Source organism: Coptis chinensis, chromosome 8 (genome assembly GCF_015680905.1).
Source record: "Coptis chinensis isolate HL-2020 chromosome 8, ASM1568090v1, whole genome shotgun sequence".
In the NCBI taxonomy this organism is placed as follows: domain Eukaryota; kingdom Viridiplantae; phylum Streptophyta; class Magnoliopsida; order Ranunculales; family Ranunculaceae; genus Coptis; species Coptis chinensis.
Window position 1 is genome coordinate 97,036,991 of NC_141463.1, and position 20,920 is coordinate 97,057,910.

Below are 20,920 nucleotides of genomic sequence, written 5' to 3' on the forward strand. Positions count from 1 at the left end.
CAGGGAAACAGGGATTATGCTAATTTTATAAAATGTTAACTAAAAAACTAATAAACCTTAAAATGAAGAAAACCATGAAATAACCGCTCAACTCTTTCATCAACCATTCTGTTTCATTATTTTTATATATGTTGGCAATTTCATTTTGGGAGCATACGATTATTTCAAATCGTACTTTAGTTTTCTCTTTCATTACAAACACAAAAGATTACATTGCCTATGCAAACTGATACAATAATGGATTTCATCATTTCACTTTTTAAATCATGCCAAGTACAAGTGAATATCAAAGTTAAACTGGATCATGACAATACATTTTCAGAAGTTACTTAAATTGAACACCCAAACAAAAGTAGCCAAAAATCCCAAATCGGTATAACAAAAAGAAACCCACCCATAAATAAGATAGCTGAAATATATACCATCTAGGTTGCGGATCAAACAAGGTGATGAATCCAAGTCAATGAGAAAAGTAAACAAAGCATACCACCGATCTATCTATCTGGATCATGAATTGAACTAAACAAAAGCAAGTTAATTTAATGTTGTGTAATCTACAATTGCCTTACAAGCAAGACTGCAAGAAAATGCCAATGAATCAATGATTACTGCGTCAAAATGTCTATGGATGTTGAAAGGAAATTACCTATCCACAGTGATTGATGATTTCTGAATAAAGAATTTTGAGCCTCAATTGATTGATGCCTGAGTCCTGATTCGTGAAGCTTCTTAATAATAATAATTCGAGAACGAATCCGAGAGCAAGAAATATAATAATTCGAGAGCGAATCCGAGAGCGAGAAATATCTTAAGAAAATATAGTATGTTTGTTCCAACTTGTGCACCACTCGAAACTAGTAGTTCAAACAACAGCCTGTACCATTTTAATTTATAGGCTAAATGTCAGTCTCTTTTGTGTTTTAGAAGAAAAGAACTATAAGGAGGGTGTCTATAGAAGAAAAACTCACTTGTCATCATGAAGAGGAACTCCCCATTCTTCATCATGGTAAGCAACATAGAGAGGATCTGCACATCAAATCCAACATACAACAAGGCTAAGTGCAAGAGTGTGATAACATACTCCAATATTGAATTAAAGATTACATTTGAAAGCTCTATATATTACCAATGAAGAAAAGAAACAACAAATATGTTGATTCGCACCATCTGATAATTAACAAATAATCCTTACAATGAAAGACGGTCTCAAAATGTGAACATACATGCCTTTTAAAAAAAAAAAAAAAACACACACATTCGACGAACAAAAAGCAGGTTGAAAACAGAAACCAACATAGATTTTGTCAAGTTTGAGACAACCAAAATTAATGAATGCTTAGATTTTATTTACTCCAGCTTTTTGCCATGGAAATGCACGCATATTTAACAAGCTTCGGGGACTTAAATCTTCTTTGTTGTACTTTAATTTGGCTTTCCAATGTGTTTCTATAAAATAGTTTTCAAATAGAAGTTATAGTATTCATGTGAAGGTCACTGAGTATTGGAATATAATATGCAAATGGATGCATTGGATCCTTTGGGTTGAGGCACTTCTCTTCAGCAACCTGTGTAGAAGATGCATGCTCCTTACAAAGGCACGCCAATCCTTTCAGCAACCTCCTTGAAAGAGTGAACATCACTATCCCAGAGCCACGCATCACAGCCCGAATCTCTAGCACCCCAAACATGATATCTACAATCATCCCCTACATGCACATCATCCACTGGAGTTACTCACAGTAACTCACAAGTTGGTTTCTCTGCTTCAATTTCAGTTGACACTGCTACCGCATCAACCCAATGATCACAATTTAAATCTCGTAAGACTGGTTGTAGTCATGTGTCAAAGTTTGACATGACGACCAATTAACACCTGAGTTTCTGAGAGCCTTAAACACACTCTCATTATTAGGATCATAGATACACCAAGCCTTATTAGTTTCATTGTAGTGATAAAGCTTTTTGAAGTACTGAACAACCAATCGAAGCCTTGACTATAAACTGTCACTACAACAAAAGGGGTCTATTGCAGCGCACTCTTTTGCCACGCCTAAAATTTGTTGCAAAAAACCATCTTTTACAACACCATTTGGCGTTGCTAAAGATCATCCATCTTAATAGAATTTTCAATTTGGAAAATACCTAGAGCAACACCTTGTGCGTTGCAAAAGTGTGCACTTAAATTTAAAAAGATAATTAAATTGAAAATATTTGTTGTTGGCAACAACTGTGGTGCTGCTATAAATTAAATCCCTATTGCGACCCGCTTGGCGCCGCTGGTGTAGTCCCTTGTTGCGACCTTCTGGTGTTGCTAATTGGCTTTGGTTTGGACGGACATATAGTTTTTGGCTGAAAATATTTTTCAGCCCGCTAGAGTTTTCATGTTCCTCGCTTCGGTCCTCAAAAAATTAGAAAATAAAATTAGAAAGAACAAAAAAAACCCTAGATTCCATTCTCCCTCTTCTATCTCAACCAAAACTTCTTTCCTCCATCTCCATTACACGTCCTCTTTCTCTCCACATCTCGCAATCTTATCTCTCCCAATCTCGCTTCATTCCTTCAACGAGCTCGTAAACGAAGCTTTCATACACAATATCTAATTTAGATTCACTAACATTCACATACACCATCAGATCTACCTTCCACTAGATTCTACTCACTTTTAAATGCGTTTTCATATTCATTTCACTTAATTTCATCTTCATTTCGTCTTTAAAAGTTCAAATTTTAATATTTACTTATTTTATTTCAGATTTTAAGAGTGTGTTTAAAATTTGGATTGATGAAAATTTGCTAACCGCTACCAAGCACGGGACCCGGTATTGTTATTGCTGTTAAAAGGCTTAACCAAGAAGGGTTCCAGGGGACACAAAGAATGGTTGGTAAGAACCGCTTACTCGCTTCTATGGCGTATTCATGTTTAGCAATGCATGTGAGTTTAGAAATTTGGATGCAATGATTGATGATGGACCAAACCGGCATCCTACTATAATTTTAACAAAATTTTTCTCATAGTAGCTTTTGAGGGTGTTTGTGTTTTGGAAGTTTACTCAATATTTGTCATCCCTTTGCGGTAGGAAGTTAATTATTTGGGATAGTTCTACCATCCTAATCTTGTCGGGTTGGTGGGATATTGCTTAGAGGATGAACACCGCCTGCTAGTCTATGAGTTCATGCCTAGAGGGAGCTTGGAGAATCATCTCTTTCAGTAGGTTACAGCGTTGTCACATTTTGATATTCCCGGTTTATATGCTTCATAAATGTATCAAAAGATATGCTCTGCTCCTTTGCATGTGTGTTATTTCTTGGAGATGGGCATTGTTTATATGGCATTAATATCCAATTTCTTGTGAATGCAGGGGTTCTTATTTCCAACCATTATCCCCGGAACCTTCGTATGAAGGTTGCACTTGAACTCTTGAAGGGGCTTGCATTTCCTTGATCCGGAATAGGTAGCTTTTAACTCCTAGCTGCTGCCTAAAGTGAATTTCATAAGTGGAAGCATTCCTCTAGTAGTATGGATGGATGTACTGTCCCGGTGATGTCTCTACGCCTATTGGGGATTCAAATCGCTTTGTTGAGAAAAGTGACTAGTTTGCAAACCACATTACCAAATGGACGGACATGGGCCTTCTCTTGATTGTATGGGAGGCAAAAAAGAGAGCTATAGAATGGGAATGTTCATACGTCACGGTTGTTGGCAGCCCCGTGTCGAATATGATTTCACCCGCACTACACTAAAAAATTGCTTTTATTTTTTTTTGTCTTGTAGAGCACAAAGGCTCTTATTATGAGCCTTTTATAGAGATAGTGTCAAGTAATCTCGCGAATGCGGCATGAATTTGATGACGGGCATAATTCTTACTAGTTTTCTGCAGGTTGAGTACTAACATGCCCGGTGGTCGGAAGGGATGCCGATGCTTCCATTCGGTTCGGAGGATTCAACCGATAGAGATCGACGGATGGATCGGATTCACTCGCCTTGAGGCATTGAAAGACATAGAGAAGAAAGGCTTACGAGTCCGGTCCCGGCAAATGGAGATGAAGAATTTGGGAGAGAACAAGAGTTGGGGGAGCTAGCTAGGTATTCGAAGAATTTGAGATGGGATGAGATCGGTTATTTGCTTTCACTTCCTTTCTCCGGTAGCGATGAGGTCTTGCGAGCCTCGACTGCCGCCTCACGCGACGGATAAGCGGCGGGCTCCAATCTTTGCTAATTTGGTGAGCTTGCCCTGGGCTCGCAGCGGGGATAGGAAGTCGAGAGGATGCTTATTGGCGTCATTATGATTGCTTCCGCGATCTTTGAAATAAAAGTTATATATCGGGATTTTAAAACTTCTAATATACTTTTGGATTCGGTATGTGGCTTTAATGCATAATTTATTTGTACAGTCATACATTTCTCCCTCTCTCTCTCGCATACGCACACACACAAACACATGAGACACACACAATCTCCTATTGACTTCTAAACTTTTTATAATTTTCATTCCACGTAACTACAATGCAAAGCTTTTCGATTTTGGGGGCTGGCCAAGGATGGACTAGCGGTGATAAGAGCCATGTCTCTACTAGGGTAATGGGGACATATGGATATCTTTCCTCGAGTATCTTGCTACAGGTATATTGAATGGCTCACATGTCTCTGTTTGCCTATTTTAAATATCCATGTGCAACTTCTTGCAAATGATCCCCAGTCCATCAGTCCATGTCCTGGTCCGGGGCACATTCCTCCATTCTTTTTGGTTGGTGCGAAATCTATTAAAACTTCTATTCAGTTTGCACCTCTTCACGGTCCAACACAAATCCAATTCTTCCATGACTATGATTTTGACATGGCTAATCTATCGAAGCACCATCTCGTATCATTTTGTATGTGTGGTGAACCAAAGATAAGCTCCTTTGGAATACCCGTTGACAACTTTATTGGGATTTCATGTCATTTAGTTATGTCTTGTCTCTATGTTCTTCATATTTTTACACATTAATACTTGTTTTATTTTATATTTTCGTTTTCATCTGTATTAGTTTTCCGTACTTCTTAATAAAGGACAGAATCCTTTTTTTACTAGATATAGTTCACATAGGATATCTTGCTAATTGAAGTGGTGAGTGGCTTGTTTTGTTTTTTTATGTTTATTGGTTCGTGCAGATTGTTTGGGTACTTGAGAGTATTAGCACTGAATGAGCTTCCCCGGAGTCAAAGTTCGTGGACTACAATGCTCAGTTTTGAGCCTTGACCGGCACAGCAGGTCGATCAAGACCTGCATAACTTCAAAGAGATAGACTAACACCTATCGGTAAGCCGACTTGGTCGAAGCTATAACATACAAGATTACCAATTAGTCAATCAAGAGGACTTGTCGATGAAACATCTTGTGGTATCTTTTTCAAGACATCCATAAGACAATCATCGACGGAGCCTTGTGAGGCCTTGATTCACAGAATTTTCTATTCCACCTCCCTCAATACTATAACCCAGATGGCGTCTTAACCTGTTTAGAATCAGGCAGCCTTGCCCCTCTCTCTCCTTAAGAGCCCTTAACGCATTCTATAACTGAATGAGCTTCCTCGGAGTCAAAGTTCGTGGACTACAACACTCAGTTTTGAGCCTTTAATTCAAGACAACAGTCACGCGTTTCAAACAGTCCTGGTGAAAATTAATGTTGGTGCCATTGAAGAGTTGTTGTTAGTAGTTTGAGTTTCCCTGTGAGTCTGAATAACGTGAATAGCCACACGAAGGGCTCCTATTTAGGCTGGGTGGAGATGGGAACCATAAGGGTTTCAATGACATTGTTTAGCTAAAATGGGCTGGCTTTCTCTCGTAATAAACTATGGTCCGCAGGACGGACTTTTGTTCATCGTCTGGCTGTATAGCTTTGCATTACGAATTTGCAGTTTTCCAGAACCCTTGAGTGCCTTTAGTGCCTTTCATATAAAGGAACTCTTGAACTTTTTATAGTTAGATTGAGCCTATGCCTCATGTTTATTGGTTATGTTCTCATATTTGTTAATTTTCTTCACATGTGTAATTCATGTCATTTTGTTCAGGGTCAAGAATATTGAAAAGCTTCATCATTTACAATCCTTGCTAAATCCCTGGTGTAGGTACCTTATAGACAATGCACCTTGGATGGACTAGATCTGAATGAAATGGATGTAATATCTTTTCAAACCTTGGTGGATTCCATCTTGGATTGATGGAAAGAAGTCTTGAGTTTTCTGCACTTGACATGGTATGTTCTTTATTTTATGCGTTCAAACATGGCTCTGTTATGTACCAAATACCAAGTAGTAACTAGTAAGTAATAATGAAGCTCTGGATAAGCATTGGGGTTTAATTCTTGTCTCATTGTCATTATCACCTTCTTCGCAACTCTGCAAGTAGATTTGGTTTCTCACCTTGGACTTATTGCACATGTGTGTTTTGTGCGTGTGTGTTTCACAATGATGTTTCTACAAAAATTTTATTTACGCATCACTAAGTTAAGCCTCTTCATAGGTCCCTTCTCATTTGAACAAATGGAGAGTTTGATGCTTGACAAAAGCGAGATCCTTCTCCTTTTGAAGATTTTCATAATATGTGCAAACAAGTAAGCAAATTTTAACTTTATTTCTTCCTCATCCACCTCAAGTAGAAAATCTAGTTCTTCATAAACTCAGCAGTTCATTCGGACTCTCTTAGGGATATCGCGCAGATACCATCGCCATAATTAACAAATGCGAGGTAGGACAATTATCTTAGGACTCTTTCCTCTATACTCCATTGGCTCTTCTCCGGAGGAGCGGACCCATGATCTTGTTTACCCCCGTGTTTTTTTGGGTCGTGCGGAAGTACTTATAAAAATGAGTAATAGACTTTATTGCAGTGGTGCACACGCATGCGCACACACTTTTTTTTTTTTTGCTAAGTGAGCTGAGAATTGTATTAAGTAGAGGAAAAAGGGGAAGGAAATTACAAAAAGTGAAGGTGTAAAAGAAAGAAAAAAGAAAACCAGAATCACAGAGTGATACTGTCTTAGGCATTAGTACTTGAAGAAGTGAATTGCAACCCTAGTAGGTAGGCCTCCAACACAACACTTCTTCAAGTACCTCACCCATTCGGTCAAATCTAAAAGTAAGTACTTGTGCAAGCCTCCCATTTATATAACCATGGAGGCTTGCCATGATCTGAAAATGGGAGTCGAAGACATAGTTGTTGCTTTTTTGCCGCTTGATCTGCGAGAAGTGGTATATGTACATGACTTATAATATCCTTGAACAAGTTGTATTAATTTTCTTGGGAATTTGGTCCATTTGTCATCATGCAAACCTGATTTGCGGCTTTACGGATCTTGGACATAGACAAACTTGTTAATGTATTTATGTCTTTCCGGCTATCATTAGTATTTATTTATTTTTGTGCAGCATGAGGCGAGGTCATTTCACGGTTGCATACTTGCTTGGAGTTCTTCAAAGGATATGTAATACGATGTGGAAGATATGGAGGACGAGTTAATCGGTGGAAGAGTAGATTGCATCGGATTTGATTTTCTTAATGATGTAAGCTTATTGTTGTAGTTATTAATTTTTCTTACATCAACAATCAATAACCTGTTTCTAGAGGCGATGATAAATTCTGCTTAAGCAATAAAATGAAAACGATGTTATCCTATGATTTTCTAGTCTTCTTTAGTTAGAATGTATCTGAAACATCCTTACGATCTATTATTGATTTCTACGCTTTATGAATTAAGTAGAACAAAACTATAGTAGTTGATGCTCTTCTTGGCATAATGAGTATAAAGCCAATTCTGACCATTTAGTAAAGCGGCTTAAGCAAAGGAACCTATCTATGCCATGAAAGTGATTTATGGTGAAAAAAGTAGAAAAATTAATGTTAGGGTCGGTCATTTCTCTCTGAGGCGAATTAGCGATGATGGTCGTCGTTTTTTGTGAACTAGTTAGTTAATTCATCGGATTGCTATAATGAACAATGTCTTATTTGACTATATATGTCTCACGACATGAATACTTGAGAAAGTTGTATGATTATGAATCTTCTTTGCTCAAAAAAATTCAATGTGTTCTTAATTTTGGTACGGTTGTTGTCTATTACAATTCAAACCCAATTTTTTTGTTTGATATTGTTAAGTGTTACTATAAACCGCCGACTCGTTAAGTAGCGTCGAGGTTAGTACTAAAACCTTTCCGAAAGTCAAAGTTTTGGAAAAGTATGTGCCACGGTGAGGCTTCTCTTCATTCTTTCTTATTTGATGAAAGTTTTGATGGCACCGACCTATCAAAACAATTAGATAGTACAAATGCATAGTGGTGAAGAGTTACCATTTCTCTTGCCTACTTACATCATAAAATGACATCGGGTGAAATTTTTAGGATTCAATAAATAGATGGAAAAGGGAGCTCAATAACAACCACAAATTAAGCCTTTCTCATTCCATGTTGGTGTTAGACAAGCAACTTACGAGTTACTCTTTTAACGTTAAACCCTTGCCCTCTTTGTCACCTAGAAACTGTTATAGTTTGTGTTTTTCCTAATTCACTAGCATCATTACCGTCAAGCTAATCCTTTCTTTGTAAAAATCTTTCAAAATGCATATATTGTGGTGATAATATTGTAAGAAATATGCTAAGATGGTGCAATAATTATGATCGAGTGAGATTGTTTTGACCAATTATTCTTGTATCTTTGGCGCCATCTCAAGTCTGAATGATACATGTATGACATGCGAGTTAATAGAACAAAAGTATCATCAAAGGTTAGATGTCATGTCAATTTTCATCTTATTAGTTTTCTTATAGATTTTCAAATATCCTTTGGAAAGTTGCTATATATTTAACCATGATATCTGTTGGTGTATTCTGCGGAATTTGAATAGGTTTTTTTCTTAGCGTGGCGGTATTGGCAGGTCGGCAGCAGAATGTATTGTATTTGGATACTCGAGGAGCAATTTCTGCATCTGGCTGCATGAGCGGCAAAGCAGCGACCTCTGTGGCATCGGCTTTTACGCCTCTTACGCCGGGACATAGCGGTTTCTACATCCGAATCGACGGCGGCGGCAGCAACCTCAATGTGGTCATGTTTCTCAACTTTGCACTTTCTAATGGTTTCCCCAAAGCATATGGGGCCTTTGTCTAGTTCTCATTGGAAAGGAATCGGTGAATATTCCTTACGTCTCCCGCTGACCACGGTTTGACACACGGTCATACCGATTGGCTCCAAATCTATAGTTGTAGAAAGAATATCAAGAGAACTATCACGCGGGGAAAAGCAAGTGTATGATCGGATCAATCAAGAGATAGTGGTTCGACCAAACAACTTTTTCCCTTCGAAAGAAAGATAGGGTCAATTTCGGCACTAATTCCTACACTTGATCGGTCTCATATGTTACCTTAAAAGAGTTGGTTCAACACATATGGCTTAAACGCTATTCTAGAGCCGACCCTTCCTTGAGCATTTTTGTTGATGGTTGAGCTTCCCGATCCTAGCCTATCCATCTAGCCCTTGTTCCTTTTTTGCGGTAGTGCGTGTTTTTTTGTGCTTAGGTTCTTTCCCGAGCCTCCCTATTAAATAGTAGCAAAGGATAGAAGGAATAGCCGAAGGATAAAGGTTAGGACAAAGGATATTCGCTCTGTTAAACAAAGTAGCAAAGGGATAGAAGGAATAGCGAAGGCAGGACTTCTTGACTCCTAAATCATAGGCAGGGGGTTAAAAATCTCATTATAGGTTGGTCGATACCTTTACATCTGACTATGCCATCTGTTGGAACTGTTTTTTGTAGTTGAGCTTGTTTGCTTGATTTACTTGATGTTTAGCCTTACTTATTTTATTGTTTCATTGGTGATAACTTTATGACACGAGGTTTTTTAATGATTTGGCATTTACATGTACAATTTAGTTCAAAATCTATTAGTTTTTTGCTATTTTTGTCTTCTTATTTGATCTGTACCTTCATGAATGTGATCGAGTTATAACTTTGATAAGTTCTTTCTAAGCTTTTGGCTATGGGCACCAATTTACGCATATAGGAGGTGCATAGTTTCACATGCATTGTCAACTTGAGTGTGTATTAGGTTTATTAATGTTTCTACTAAATTTACTTACGTGATTTTTTTTTTTTTTTAATTTGTTATGCCAGATTGGTCGATTGGTCGCCAGAAGTAGTAGAATCAAGAAGAAGCTCCGAGTGGATGCTGCTCAAATTAGCATGTTATAGGCATTATTTGTAGAATTTTAGTTTTGAATAATTCGTCTAATTTAGTTGAACGTTGTTAAGATTATGTGAGACGATGTTTTTTCGCAAAAAATAGTTATGTGAATTCTTTAAGATCTTTTGTATTGATCGAATGGTTTAATAATGAAATTCATTTTGTTATGATTTGTGGTGAATTGTTATAGGGTTCTTGTGTTCTATAAAAAATTGTTTTAAAGGGATTATGTAAATGAAAATGTACAGGTATATATATGAATTGCACTATTTGTAATGCTAAATCGCCCCAAATAAAGTGTGTGCTTTTCTCGAATTTATATCATTCGCAACAATTTTGGTGTAGCTAAAAGATTTGATTCTATAAATAGCGTAGACACTTTTGCCACACTTAGTGTGTCGCTAAATTTATGGACGTCTGTTGCCACGCCAAATGTATAGCTAAAAATTCAAACTTTCATAGAACGAATAGTGTAGCAAAAGGTTGCCTTTTCGCGATGCCTAGTTGTGCGACTAAAGGTATCACTTTTGCAACGCCATCCTAGTTGTTACAAGCTCTCTTTTGCGGCCAAAGTGGCGCAAATAGTTTGAAATAAATTTGCAATTAATTTAATTTTCATAAATGAAGTAGCAACGGAATTAGTGTATTAGCGGCCCATAGGCGCCGCAGAACAAACTAGGAACATTTGCCACGCCACTTTTGGCGTTGCATTTGAGTATTTGAGACGACTTTTTTGCGCCTTTGCAACGCCATCTAGTGCGTTGCGACAGATCTTTTGCCACGCTCAAAGGCACCTTTAGCGATGGGGTATGGCGCTGCTAAAAACATGTTCTGTTGTAGTGTGTCAAAAGGCTCTTCCGCCATCCACATATCATACAAATTAAACAAGATTCCAATCCAAAGAATCCTATGGACCCATTTGCATATTACAAGATTTATGTGGTTTGATATACGTGACAAACTCCAATGTTGAAAGGTAAAGTGACAGGTGAACAATCAAAGTAATAAAGAGAAATTCTTCATACCTGAATTGGCAGATTGAGATCAAAGGAAATCTCATTGACACTTCTCATAGTAGAAGACCGTTTATTAAAGCTGTGCATAGAATTAGAGCAAGATATGAAGGCGAAGAAGAAAGAAGAGGAAGACGGAGACGATATGGAGAAGAAGAAAGAACACAAGAAGGGTTTGAAGAGCTTGGTGAAATCTTGTGTTACAGGGAAGTCACCAAAGTCGTCACCCAAGTCGAAACACAAGTGATCCATAGTTTAAGTTTCAAGTTTTCAACTAGCTTGCTATATGACTTCTATGTATATAAAAGAAGATAACATGTTCATAAATATTTGATATCACATAGGTCGATATGTCGTTCACCCCTCAAAATCTATATCAAAAATCTGGGCAAGACCAGATAAGGGAAAACTCTTGCAAAAATCAGATAATGAAACTTTTATGTGATTCTGAAAAAGCTACATGATTACCAAACAAGCAAAGAAAGGCATGAATGAATGAATGAATGCAATTTCTGTAACAAAGTGACTGAGAAATGCTTATTTACCAATTGACTATGCTCAAATGTTTAAAGGCGCGATGAGTGATTTATCAGGGGTAATAAAGGTGTTGTAAACATTTGGGGCAAGAGTTTCTCTTCAGATTTGTATGAATCATTAGCAATCTAAGATATATCTTGGGTCTTGGGTTTGTAAGACCCGGTTCCTGTATAGCGTTCCCCCTTGATTCAAACAGGTTACAACACAATGTCGAGAGCAACAACCAAAATAGTAACCAACACTTCTTCACTCAACTGGAGGCTCTTCTATTTTACAAGTCAGGTGCGTTGCAGGATTCTACATACATATGTTTACCTAGTAAAGAGAAATTCTTCATACCTGAATTGGCTGTGATGAAACTGCAATCTCTTGTCTTGACTATGGGGAGAAATCCGTCAAGAAATCTGAGAGCGAGAACTGCAATCTCTTGTCTTGACTATGGGGAGAAATCCGTCGAGAAATCCGAGAGCGAGAATAGAGAGACGATCGGGAGAGATTGGGAGAGGTTGGATACGAAGATAAGGGAAAATGAGAATATAGGGGGTGCGGTCGGGACACAAAAACAGTGCTTTTGGGGCGTACGGACAGACAAAGGGGAGGGCGACACGTCACAAGTGGTTTTTTGTGTGGGTTTTGAAAAGCGACCTCAAGAGTTCGCTACACTCACGAATTAGTTGAGATGAGGAGAAACTGCTGAAGAATACGGAAAACTAGACCTGAGTACCTGAAGTGAAGCTGAAGAATATGAAAAACTTGACCTGAGTACCTAAAGTGTGGGGGCACGCGCCCTCTGATCTGCCTTTGGGAAGGGTCGCACGCCCTCGGATTAGAACTAGCCAGTTGAATTTTGTGAACAGTACCAGTGAATAGTGTGATGAACATTACCAGTGAACAATATAATGAATAGTATAGGTGAACAGTATGATGAACAGTGCCGTGAACAGTAATTGTGAACAATGACGATGAACATGAATGGTGAACAGTGATTGTGAACATGAACAATGAATAGGAACGGTGAACAGTACCCCTAATAGCATAAAAATAGTTGAATCAATGAGAACACCACTAGATCTACTTGTCGGAAAAGAAAATCTCCAACAGCCTATGATTCGAAACAGAAGAACTTCTTCTTGTGAGAAAGATTGAAACTTGAATTGAATATTGAAAACTGAAAAAGAATTGATTTTTTTTTTTTGTATATTGATTTTGAAGATACCTCTCCTAGCATACCATTAAACTTAGATTTGAACCTGATGCTCTGATACCATATTAAATTCCATGTTAGTGGTGATGCTAGGAGAGTTGTGACATTGAGAGATGGAGAGATACCAAGAAGAAGAACAGAGATTGATTAGGGTTAGAGTTTGAGTTGGTTAGAGATTAATTAGGGTTATAGTTAATGTTATCTGCCCAAAGTTACATATTTATACTAACCTACCTTGGGTGTGAAGTAACTCAAAACATGAAAATATAAACTACTAGATACAGATGAGTTTGACTTATAGTCCACACTTATAGAAACGTGGGACTTTACATATGTTAATTACGTATAGGGGGCGCACACCCTCAAACCAAGAGCAAACAAGGGGCGCACGCCCTCATATTATAATTTACGGAAACAAGTACCTAATAAAGGTGGCGATCTCAGCATTCTTGGTCTTTTATATGTGAACTGAATGTCATGTAAAGGAGGGAGGAAAAAAACTCCATTCGTTCGTGTTTCAAGACCAAATGCTACTTTGAAAGTCTAATGCTCGATGAAGAAAACACACATGTCACTTACTATAACATGGACTCACAGTGAACAGAGCAAATTCAGGTACATCGCTTGACCTACGAAACACTTCATGAAAGCACATATAGTTATTCCAAAGTGATAAACCCCTTTGCAATAAAACTAAAATTAAAAGCTTCCTCAAGTGGAAAGATTTTACTTTGCGTCTCAATCTTGTTCATGAAATGCCAAAATGACACAAAATTTTCTTTGGGATTTAAGCATAGATAGATAACTCGACAAGTGGTATTCTTAACAGAATCTAGAAACAAGCAATAACCACTATGAATGGAAAATAATCTAGGACAAGTGAGGTTGGAGAGATAGGGAATGTTGTTATCACAATACATGAATTCAATGAATATATATGGGAGTATATATGGGACAAGTACATGGGCATGAGCTACTAGATAAGGACCATGGGCATAAGCTACTAGATAAGCATTGAGGCACCCTCACTTGGTAAATCGGTTTTCCAAGTGAGTTCTACCCATGGGTTTTTTGACATGGTATCAAAGCAGGTCAATCCAAGTAATGGGTTGGATAAAAAATAAAATAAAAAATGATTGGCATTGGTAGCTCTAACCTGGCGTGGAGGGGCCTGAGTGCCTCTAGCCCTAGCATTAAGCGGGAGTACCAAAATTGGCATTGGCAAACTCTCTAAATGAGTCGAGAGATATGGAGAGTTTGAGAGGATAACAGAGACATGGAGAGAATAGGAGCGGGTCAATCTAAGCAATGAATGTTTTATTCTGATGGAGGAACTTGGACAGTGTATGTCACAGGTGGAGTATCGTGTCATTCTCCGGTACTGTCTTATGATTCATCTATACTCTGTGGTATTTGAATTGCCATGTATGCAAAAAAACATGGATTAGATGTTTTTGGGGACCATGCAACATATTGTAGATATTTTTCCGATTTTAAATATCAACATGATCATATTAGAGACATTTTGTGTGATGCATTTTGAAGGGTCGGTGCGCATACAAGTAAAGAAAGAGGCTCTGTTAACTTTCTTCCGATCCGAATGAGGGCGGATCGACACTTTGGCTTCATGGATGTCTTGATTTGGTTGGTCGAAGGAAAACATGCATGTGTTGATGAAACTGGAGTCTCTCCGTTGGTAGGGTTGGGGAAGGGTGACTCTAAGGTGGGAGAATCAGCTAAGAGAGTAGCGACAGGAAAAATAGAGGAGAAACATGAGGAAGCTTGTAGGGCTAACCATAATTGTTTTATTATGTTCAGTTTCAACATTTTTGGGTTCTTAGAACAACAGTTTGTTGAGCTCCTCAAGAGACTTCAGAAAGTTATGGACAGTAAAGTTATGACAGTTGGTTCTAACAAGATTGTTTTTAGAAAGATAGGATTTGCTATTCATAAAGGACTTGCAGTGCAGCTTGTTGCACGTTTGTCCTAATTATTTGTAATACTTATTATCAATAAAATTTCCATTTAAAAAAAAAAAAAAAAAAAAAAAAGGTGATTGACATTGGTAGCTCTAACCCGGCGTGAAAGGGGATGGCCAAGTGCCTCCAGCCTTGGGTTAAGGGGGAGTACCAAAAATTGGCATGGACATTGGCATTGGAAAACTCTCCATGTGAGTCGAGAGACATTGAGAGTTTGAGAGGAGGTGTTAGGAATAATAGTCCCACATTGCTTGGATACTTTGGCGTGAGCTACTAGATAAGCACTTGGGCACCCTCATTTGGGAAGCCAGTTTTCCAAATGAGTTCTACTCATGGGTTTATTGACAAATTTGTTATTAGGCTATGTAAATGATAAACCCGGACACTTGTAGCTTTCCAATAATTTCTTGTGAGACTACAAACAATATTGACATAGTCAAACAACACAATGAGGTACACATTGACTTTTTGAGTCCACCTCAATCTAAAAATCAGTGACCAATCATGTGCTCTCTCTCTCTTCAAAGTTCAAACACTTCTTAGTCTATCGGTTTTATCTTAATTAACCCTCAAAACCCATAAAACACTAAAACATACTCTCATCGTTCATTCAAACCACTTCCATTACTACCCTTGTTAGGAATAATAGTCCCACATTGCTTGGATACTTTGGCGTGAGCTACTAGATAAGCACTTGGGCACCCTCATTTGGGAAGCCGGTTTTCCAAATGAGTTCTACTCATGGGTTTATTGACAAATTTGTTATTAGGCTATGTAAATGATAAAACCGGACACTTGTAGCTTTCTAGTAATTTTTATACTGAGACTACAAACAATATTGACATAGTCAAACAACACAGATGAGGTACACATTGACTTTTTGAGTCCACCTCAACGAAAAATCAGCTGACCAATCATGTGCTCTCTCTCCTCTCTTCAAAGTTCAAACACTTCTTAGTCTATCGGTTTATCTTCACCCTCAAAACCCATAAAAACACTAAAACATACTCTCATTGTTCATTCAAACCACTTCCACGTACTACCCTTGTTATTCAAAATATTTTTTAGGGTTAACAAATATTACCCCAACTAGATGAGCAATTAGGATTTCCCCTACTAGATGGGAAATTAGGGCCTCTCCCCAAATACACAAAAAACACGGTCAACCCAAGTTGACTTTTTTTTTTATGTGTACTTAGGGGGGAGACCCTAATTTCCCCATCTAGTAAGGGGGAAATCCTAATTGGCTCATCTAGTAGGGGGGTAATACTAGTTAATATATTTTTTTTTTTTTTTTATTAACAACCAACCCTTCATTGAGGCTCCAATTTCAAAACCCCAATTGTCTAATTGACATAAGAAGGCGTCAATACCGACGAAGAGAAAAAAAAAAAACTAATGAAGAGTGGTTAGATTCACATCCAGATTATAAAATCCGCAAATTCGAATAAGCAATAGGTGCTAGTGATTGATTGATTTAGATTCATCAATTTGAGAAAGTTTGGGTTTTAATTTATTGAAAGCTAGTGTACATGTATAATCATAGTGGTGGACAAATGAATCTGCTGAAAATTTGATTCAAATAGATATTGTCTGAAAACTCTTTCTTTGTTGAAGTTTATCATGTAACGTAGTATGTAGTCTAAATCATGTGAATTGGATAAATTGTTGAAAAAAACTAAGAAAACAATTGATAGAAATGGATAAACAAAGGGTGATCTTGGACACACCCATAAAACCACTCCCATACGGCCATACCCCATAACTAACTAAAGTTTTTGCCATATCCCAATAACCGCTTCAATTCAATAATATCTCACAAATTCATTTGGGGTATTTCCAATACGGGCCAAAAAAAATAAAATAAACATACGGTCTTGTAATCTTACACTTCATAATTCAAAATAATTAGTTGTTGATTTGTAATCATATTTATTGGTGAGAGAAATCTTGTTAGAAAGCGAGCTAAATTATTGGATAAAAATTCAAGAATATTTTTTATTTTATTTTTAAAGAAAGAAAAATAAGTAAATGACTTGTTTTGTCTTGGATACGCCTAATAAAAAATGGATAATATAAGAACCTAAATATGTCTTAAATAATTTTATTTATTTATTTTAAAATTGGTATGGGAGTGCTTTTATAGGTGTGTCCAAGATCACACCCTAAACAAAAATAATAACTAGAAATGTCTGTAGAGAGAAAGTAGAAAAGAGTGTTTAAAAGAGATTTTTATGCTTAAGTTATTCTTAGTGAGGTGGCAATAAGTCAACGTCTACCTCACTGCGTTGTTTGACTGGATCAATACTGTGTGTCAGCAGCGTAGAATTAGTCATAGCTTTTGGCTAATGATTTGGTTAATCCAGTCTCCGACCCCACCTTTCCTAAAGAAATCCTTGTTTCAACAAATGAAATAGATCTTGCTCGATTAGCCTTGTTCACCTTTAAATTGCTCTAGTGTTCATAGCTGCACATTTTTGCTATTTCTTTAAGGATTCCTTCATTCTCTTCTTTTATGGTCTGTTGTAATTAAGAAGCATAAAAAGCAACAAACATTCTGTTCGCAGTAATTGAGGGTAAAATCCAGTTTACGCTTTTTGAGTGATTAATGATAATTTGACAGAATCAATCAAACACCCACACAGTAATAGAAAAAACTAACAATAAGACAATCATATGAAGTTCAGACAAATAACAAATGCACCCAACTTTTAATTTTATTGAGAAACACATCAACTGATGATTGATGAACGTACATCAGTGGTATACAATACTATAGAATTGAAGGCACCTATGCAAATGAATGAATTTTATTAGTACCATTTTTCGCAAGAAAATTGTGAATATTATAATAATAATTTTATTAGTACAACACCTTGAAATAACTTAAAGTTCCAAACCGGAGCCATTTAGCTTTTCCTGGGTAATATGGTCCAACCTTTCAACCATTTCCTGTGTCAAGTGGTTTTCCCAGTCACCAACCTTTGCTTTCCTGAAAAATACGTTATTTGTTATATCTATCTTTGGGTTTAATTTCCCAGTTTTGTTCACTTCCAAATTGCTTAAACTTTCAAAGCTGCACAACCTTATTATCTCATCTACCGCCCCTTTCTCCACTTCTTCAGAAGAGAAAGGGTATCCCAAGAACTCGGCCAATTTTTTCAACTGAGAACTGGTGTCCTCTATCAAGTCTTCGTACTTAAGAAACAACACATTATTGGGCCTTTCTAAGCTTAGTTTCCAGTAACCAAGTACGTGCTCCCAAAATGGGCCGAATGCTGAAACCCCCTTGCAGTACAACTCAAATGCATCTCCTATTTCAATTTTATTTTGGCTTCCACCTCCGCATTTGTTATAGAAGTGCCACAGGGAGACAAATGTATCCTTGGTATTTCGACATAAATACACAATTCGACAGTTTAAATCCTTAATGGATTCAGGCAATGACCCACAAGAAATGTGTGTCCCGAAAATTCTAGGAGACTGTAACGTAGAGAGATCAGGAATTTGGTTGTTAGCATACAGTCTGATTTCAAGGAAGGGTACCAGGGCATGGGAGTTTTTAGTAAGCAGTGGATGTGTCGAAGGTGTGTAATTTGAGCGATTCACAATAGAGAAAGTAAGTGACTTAAGCCAAGTTGTACCTGCTTTTGGAGTGGTTATAACAAACAGGTCAGTGTCGCGTGCTTGAAAATGTTTTTGACTGGATATTACACCTGTTAGATATCTGTCGGGGTACCAAAATTGTTGGTATTGGTATAGATCAATGATTTTCCACCCTTCTTCTTTAGGAAGAGAACGAAATACATTGTCGCATTCATAGTTTGATCCTCCTTTCTCTTGTGCGTCCCTTTCCTGAGTTTGAGAACTTGCCATGTTTTTGTTGTGTAGTTCTAGACTTCATTATACATTTATATAGACTTCTAATCTTCAAGGACAAAATTAGATTGTGGATGATATGTATTGAGGCTATGGACTCGGGGTTAATCTTAAATTAACTTTTTGGTTTGTGGATGACATGATCAAAACAATCTAAACCAGACATTTAGGAGTGATTTTGTGCTCCATCGCACATTCTTTCCAAAGTTAGTCAAATACTATTTTATCCTTGCTAAAGGAAGCTAAAATAGAAGGAAATCTTTCACAGCTATTGTGCCGCAACCACTGTGACACACCGGACTTCTTCTTCCCAGAACATTGTTCCTCATTATTGTGATTGTTGCTAATATTTCACTGCTAGCGTCAAATTATTTATCATCCTGAAAGGATCATTGCATCTAACATATCAATGTAAATTAGTTTTCTATTGTTGATTCGGAACCAACTCAAGTTTTATCCACTGCAATTTTACAATAAGAGATTACACAAATGGACTACTATTTCAGTATTATTGTTGGGTAAGAAATGGACTACTATCTTACTTATTTTTTGGGTAAGTATCAGTCACCACCAATGCGATCACGGGTTTAAAAGCGGCATCTTGAAAAAAACTTAGTTAGGTGTTTTAAACGAACGTGTCGGAAAAAAAAAATGGAAAAAAAAACGAAAAAAATGAGTAGGGCATAAAAAAACGGGTTTAAAACATTATAATACGTAAAAAGAAACGGTAAAACCGATCATAAAAAATATAATAGATAAGGAGTTTGATTTTTTTATAAGAAAAAAAAAAATAATAGACACATAAAATAAAAATAATAATAATACAAATGAAAGAAAATTCAAATACACGAAAGTATCAAATTATCATTACTCATTCAAATCTTAGAAGTTTTAGATTGAAGACCAAAACACTACTCTAAATAAGATACTACTAATTACCAACCATAATGGCATAATCAAGTACTACAAATAAGTTAATAACTTTAAAATTTCAAATTATTAATAAGTCAAAGCAAAAAATAGAACTGTCTCAATAAGTCAATCTAACGACTCTTCAAAAAGGTAAACTCCAAAATCCTTTTTTCTTATCGCGTTTTCTTTTAGATTTAATAATAATAATAATAATAATAATAATAATAATAATAATAATAATAATAATAAAGTTTTAAACGGGAGATTTTGAAAATCTCGGGTTTTAAACCGTTTTAAGTTTAAAACGCGTTTAAAACGTGTTTTTTTTTAAAACCCGGGTTTTAAACTAGAACAAGACGCCTTGCCGATATCTCGCGTTTTAAACGTGTTTTTTTTTTACAAAAACGCCGAATTTGGGATGTATTGATAATTGATCATTACTAATTCAATTTTGCAGATAATTGTTTAAATAAATTATTGTACAATTACGATCGATTAATGATTTGTATTATAAGAAAAGTGTTCGGTGTTTATGTAGTATGTATAAGAAAAGTGTAATTGGTATTTAGGTAATCAATTTTTATTGGTTAATCGGGCTAATCATTGGTTAATCAGAAATTTCCTTGGTTTTTATAACTTCTCAATTATTTTAGTCCAAACGACTTCACCACATTGGCCCATAGAAGCCCTAAATGATATCTTCAAGCCGTTTACATGAACATTCAAACGATGTGACCAAGCTGTTTGAGTGCACACTCAAACGATGTGGTCAAGCCGTTTGAGTGTACACTCAAATGACATGCTTAGACCGTTTCATGAAATTCCAGAGAGCCAAGTTTTAAACGACAGGCTCAGACCGAGTTCGTGTACTCTTATACGATGTGGTGAAGTCGTTTGCATGCACACTCAAATGATTTGGTCAAGCCGTTTAAGTGTATACTCAAACGACATGGCGGGATCGTTTGAGTGTACACTCAAACGACATGGAGGGATCGTTTGAGTGCACACCCAAACGGCCCTAGGGGTTCGTTTTGGCGAGACCGGTTAAATTGGTTGCTGGGCCTGTGCTTTGATGGCAAACTTATAATATGGCAAACTTGTATTTTTTTTTTTAGGGGTTGCCCAATCCAATTTGATGAGTGCCCGATTGAATCACTATTAGAATTTGGATTTGTAGTTTTTCTTGA

General features: G+C 36.9%; 1 protein-coding gene and 1 long non-coding RNA gene across 2 annotated transcripts; both read right to left on the minus strand.

Moving 5' to 3' along the window:
• Window positions 1-787: 787 nt before the first annotated feature.
• Window positions 788-12,235, minus strand: LOC147484826 (uncharacterized). The gene is made up of 3 exons (XR_015204877.1): window positions 11,235-12,235; window positions 969-1,026; window positions 788-874 (listed from the first exon to the last, which is right to left on the minus strand). It is a non-coding gene; the product is annotated as an uncharacterized LOC147484826 (long non-coding RNA).
• Window positions 12,236-17,641: 5,406 nt separating this feature from the next.
• On the minus strand, window positions 17,642-18,849 carry LOC147484827 (cytosolic sulfotransferase 15-like). The gene has a single exon (XM_086577483.1). It carries the CDS (start codon window positions 18,816-18,818, stop codon window positions 17,829-17,831), a length of 990 nt encoding a protein of 329 aa, XP_086433609.1. The 5' UTR covers window positions 18,819-18,849; the 3' UTR covers window positions 17,642-17,828.
• Window positions 18,850-20,920: the final 2,071 nt, after the last annotated feature.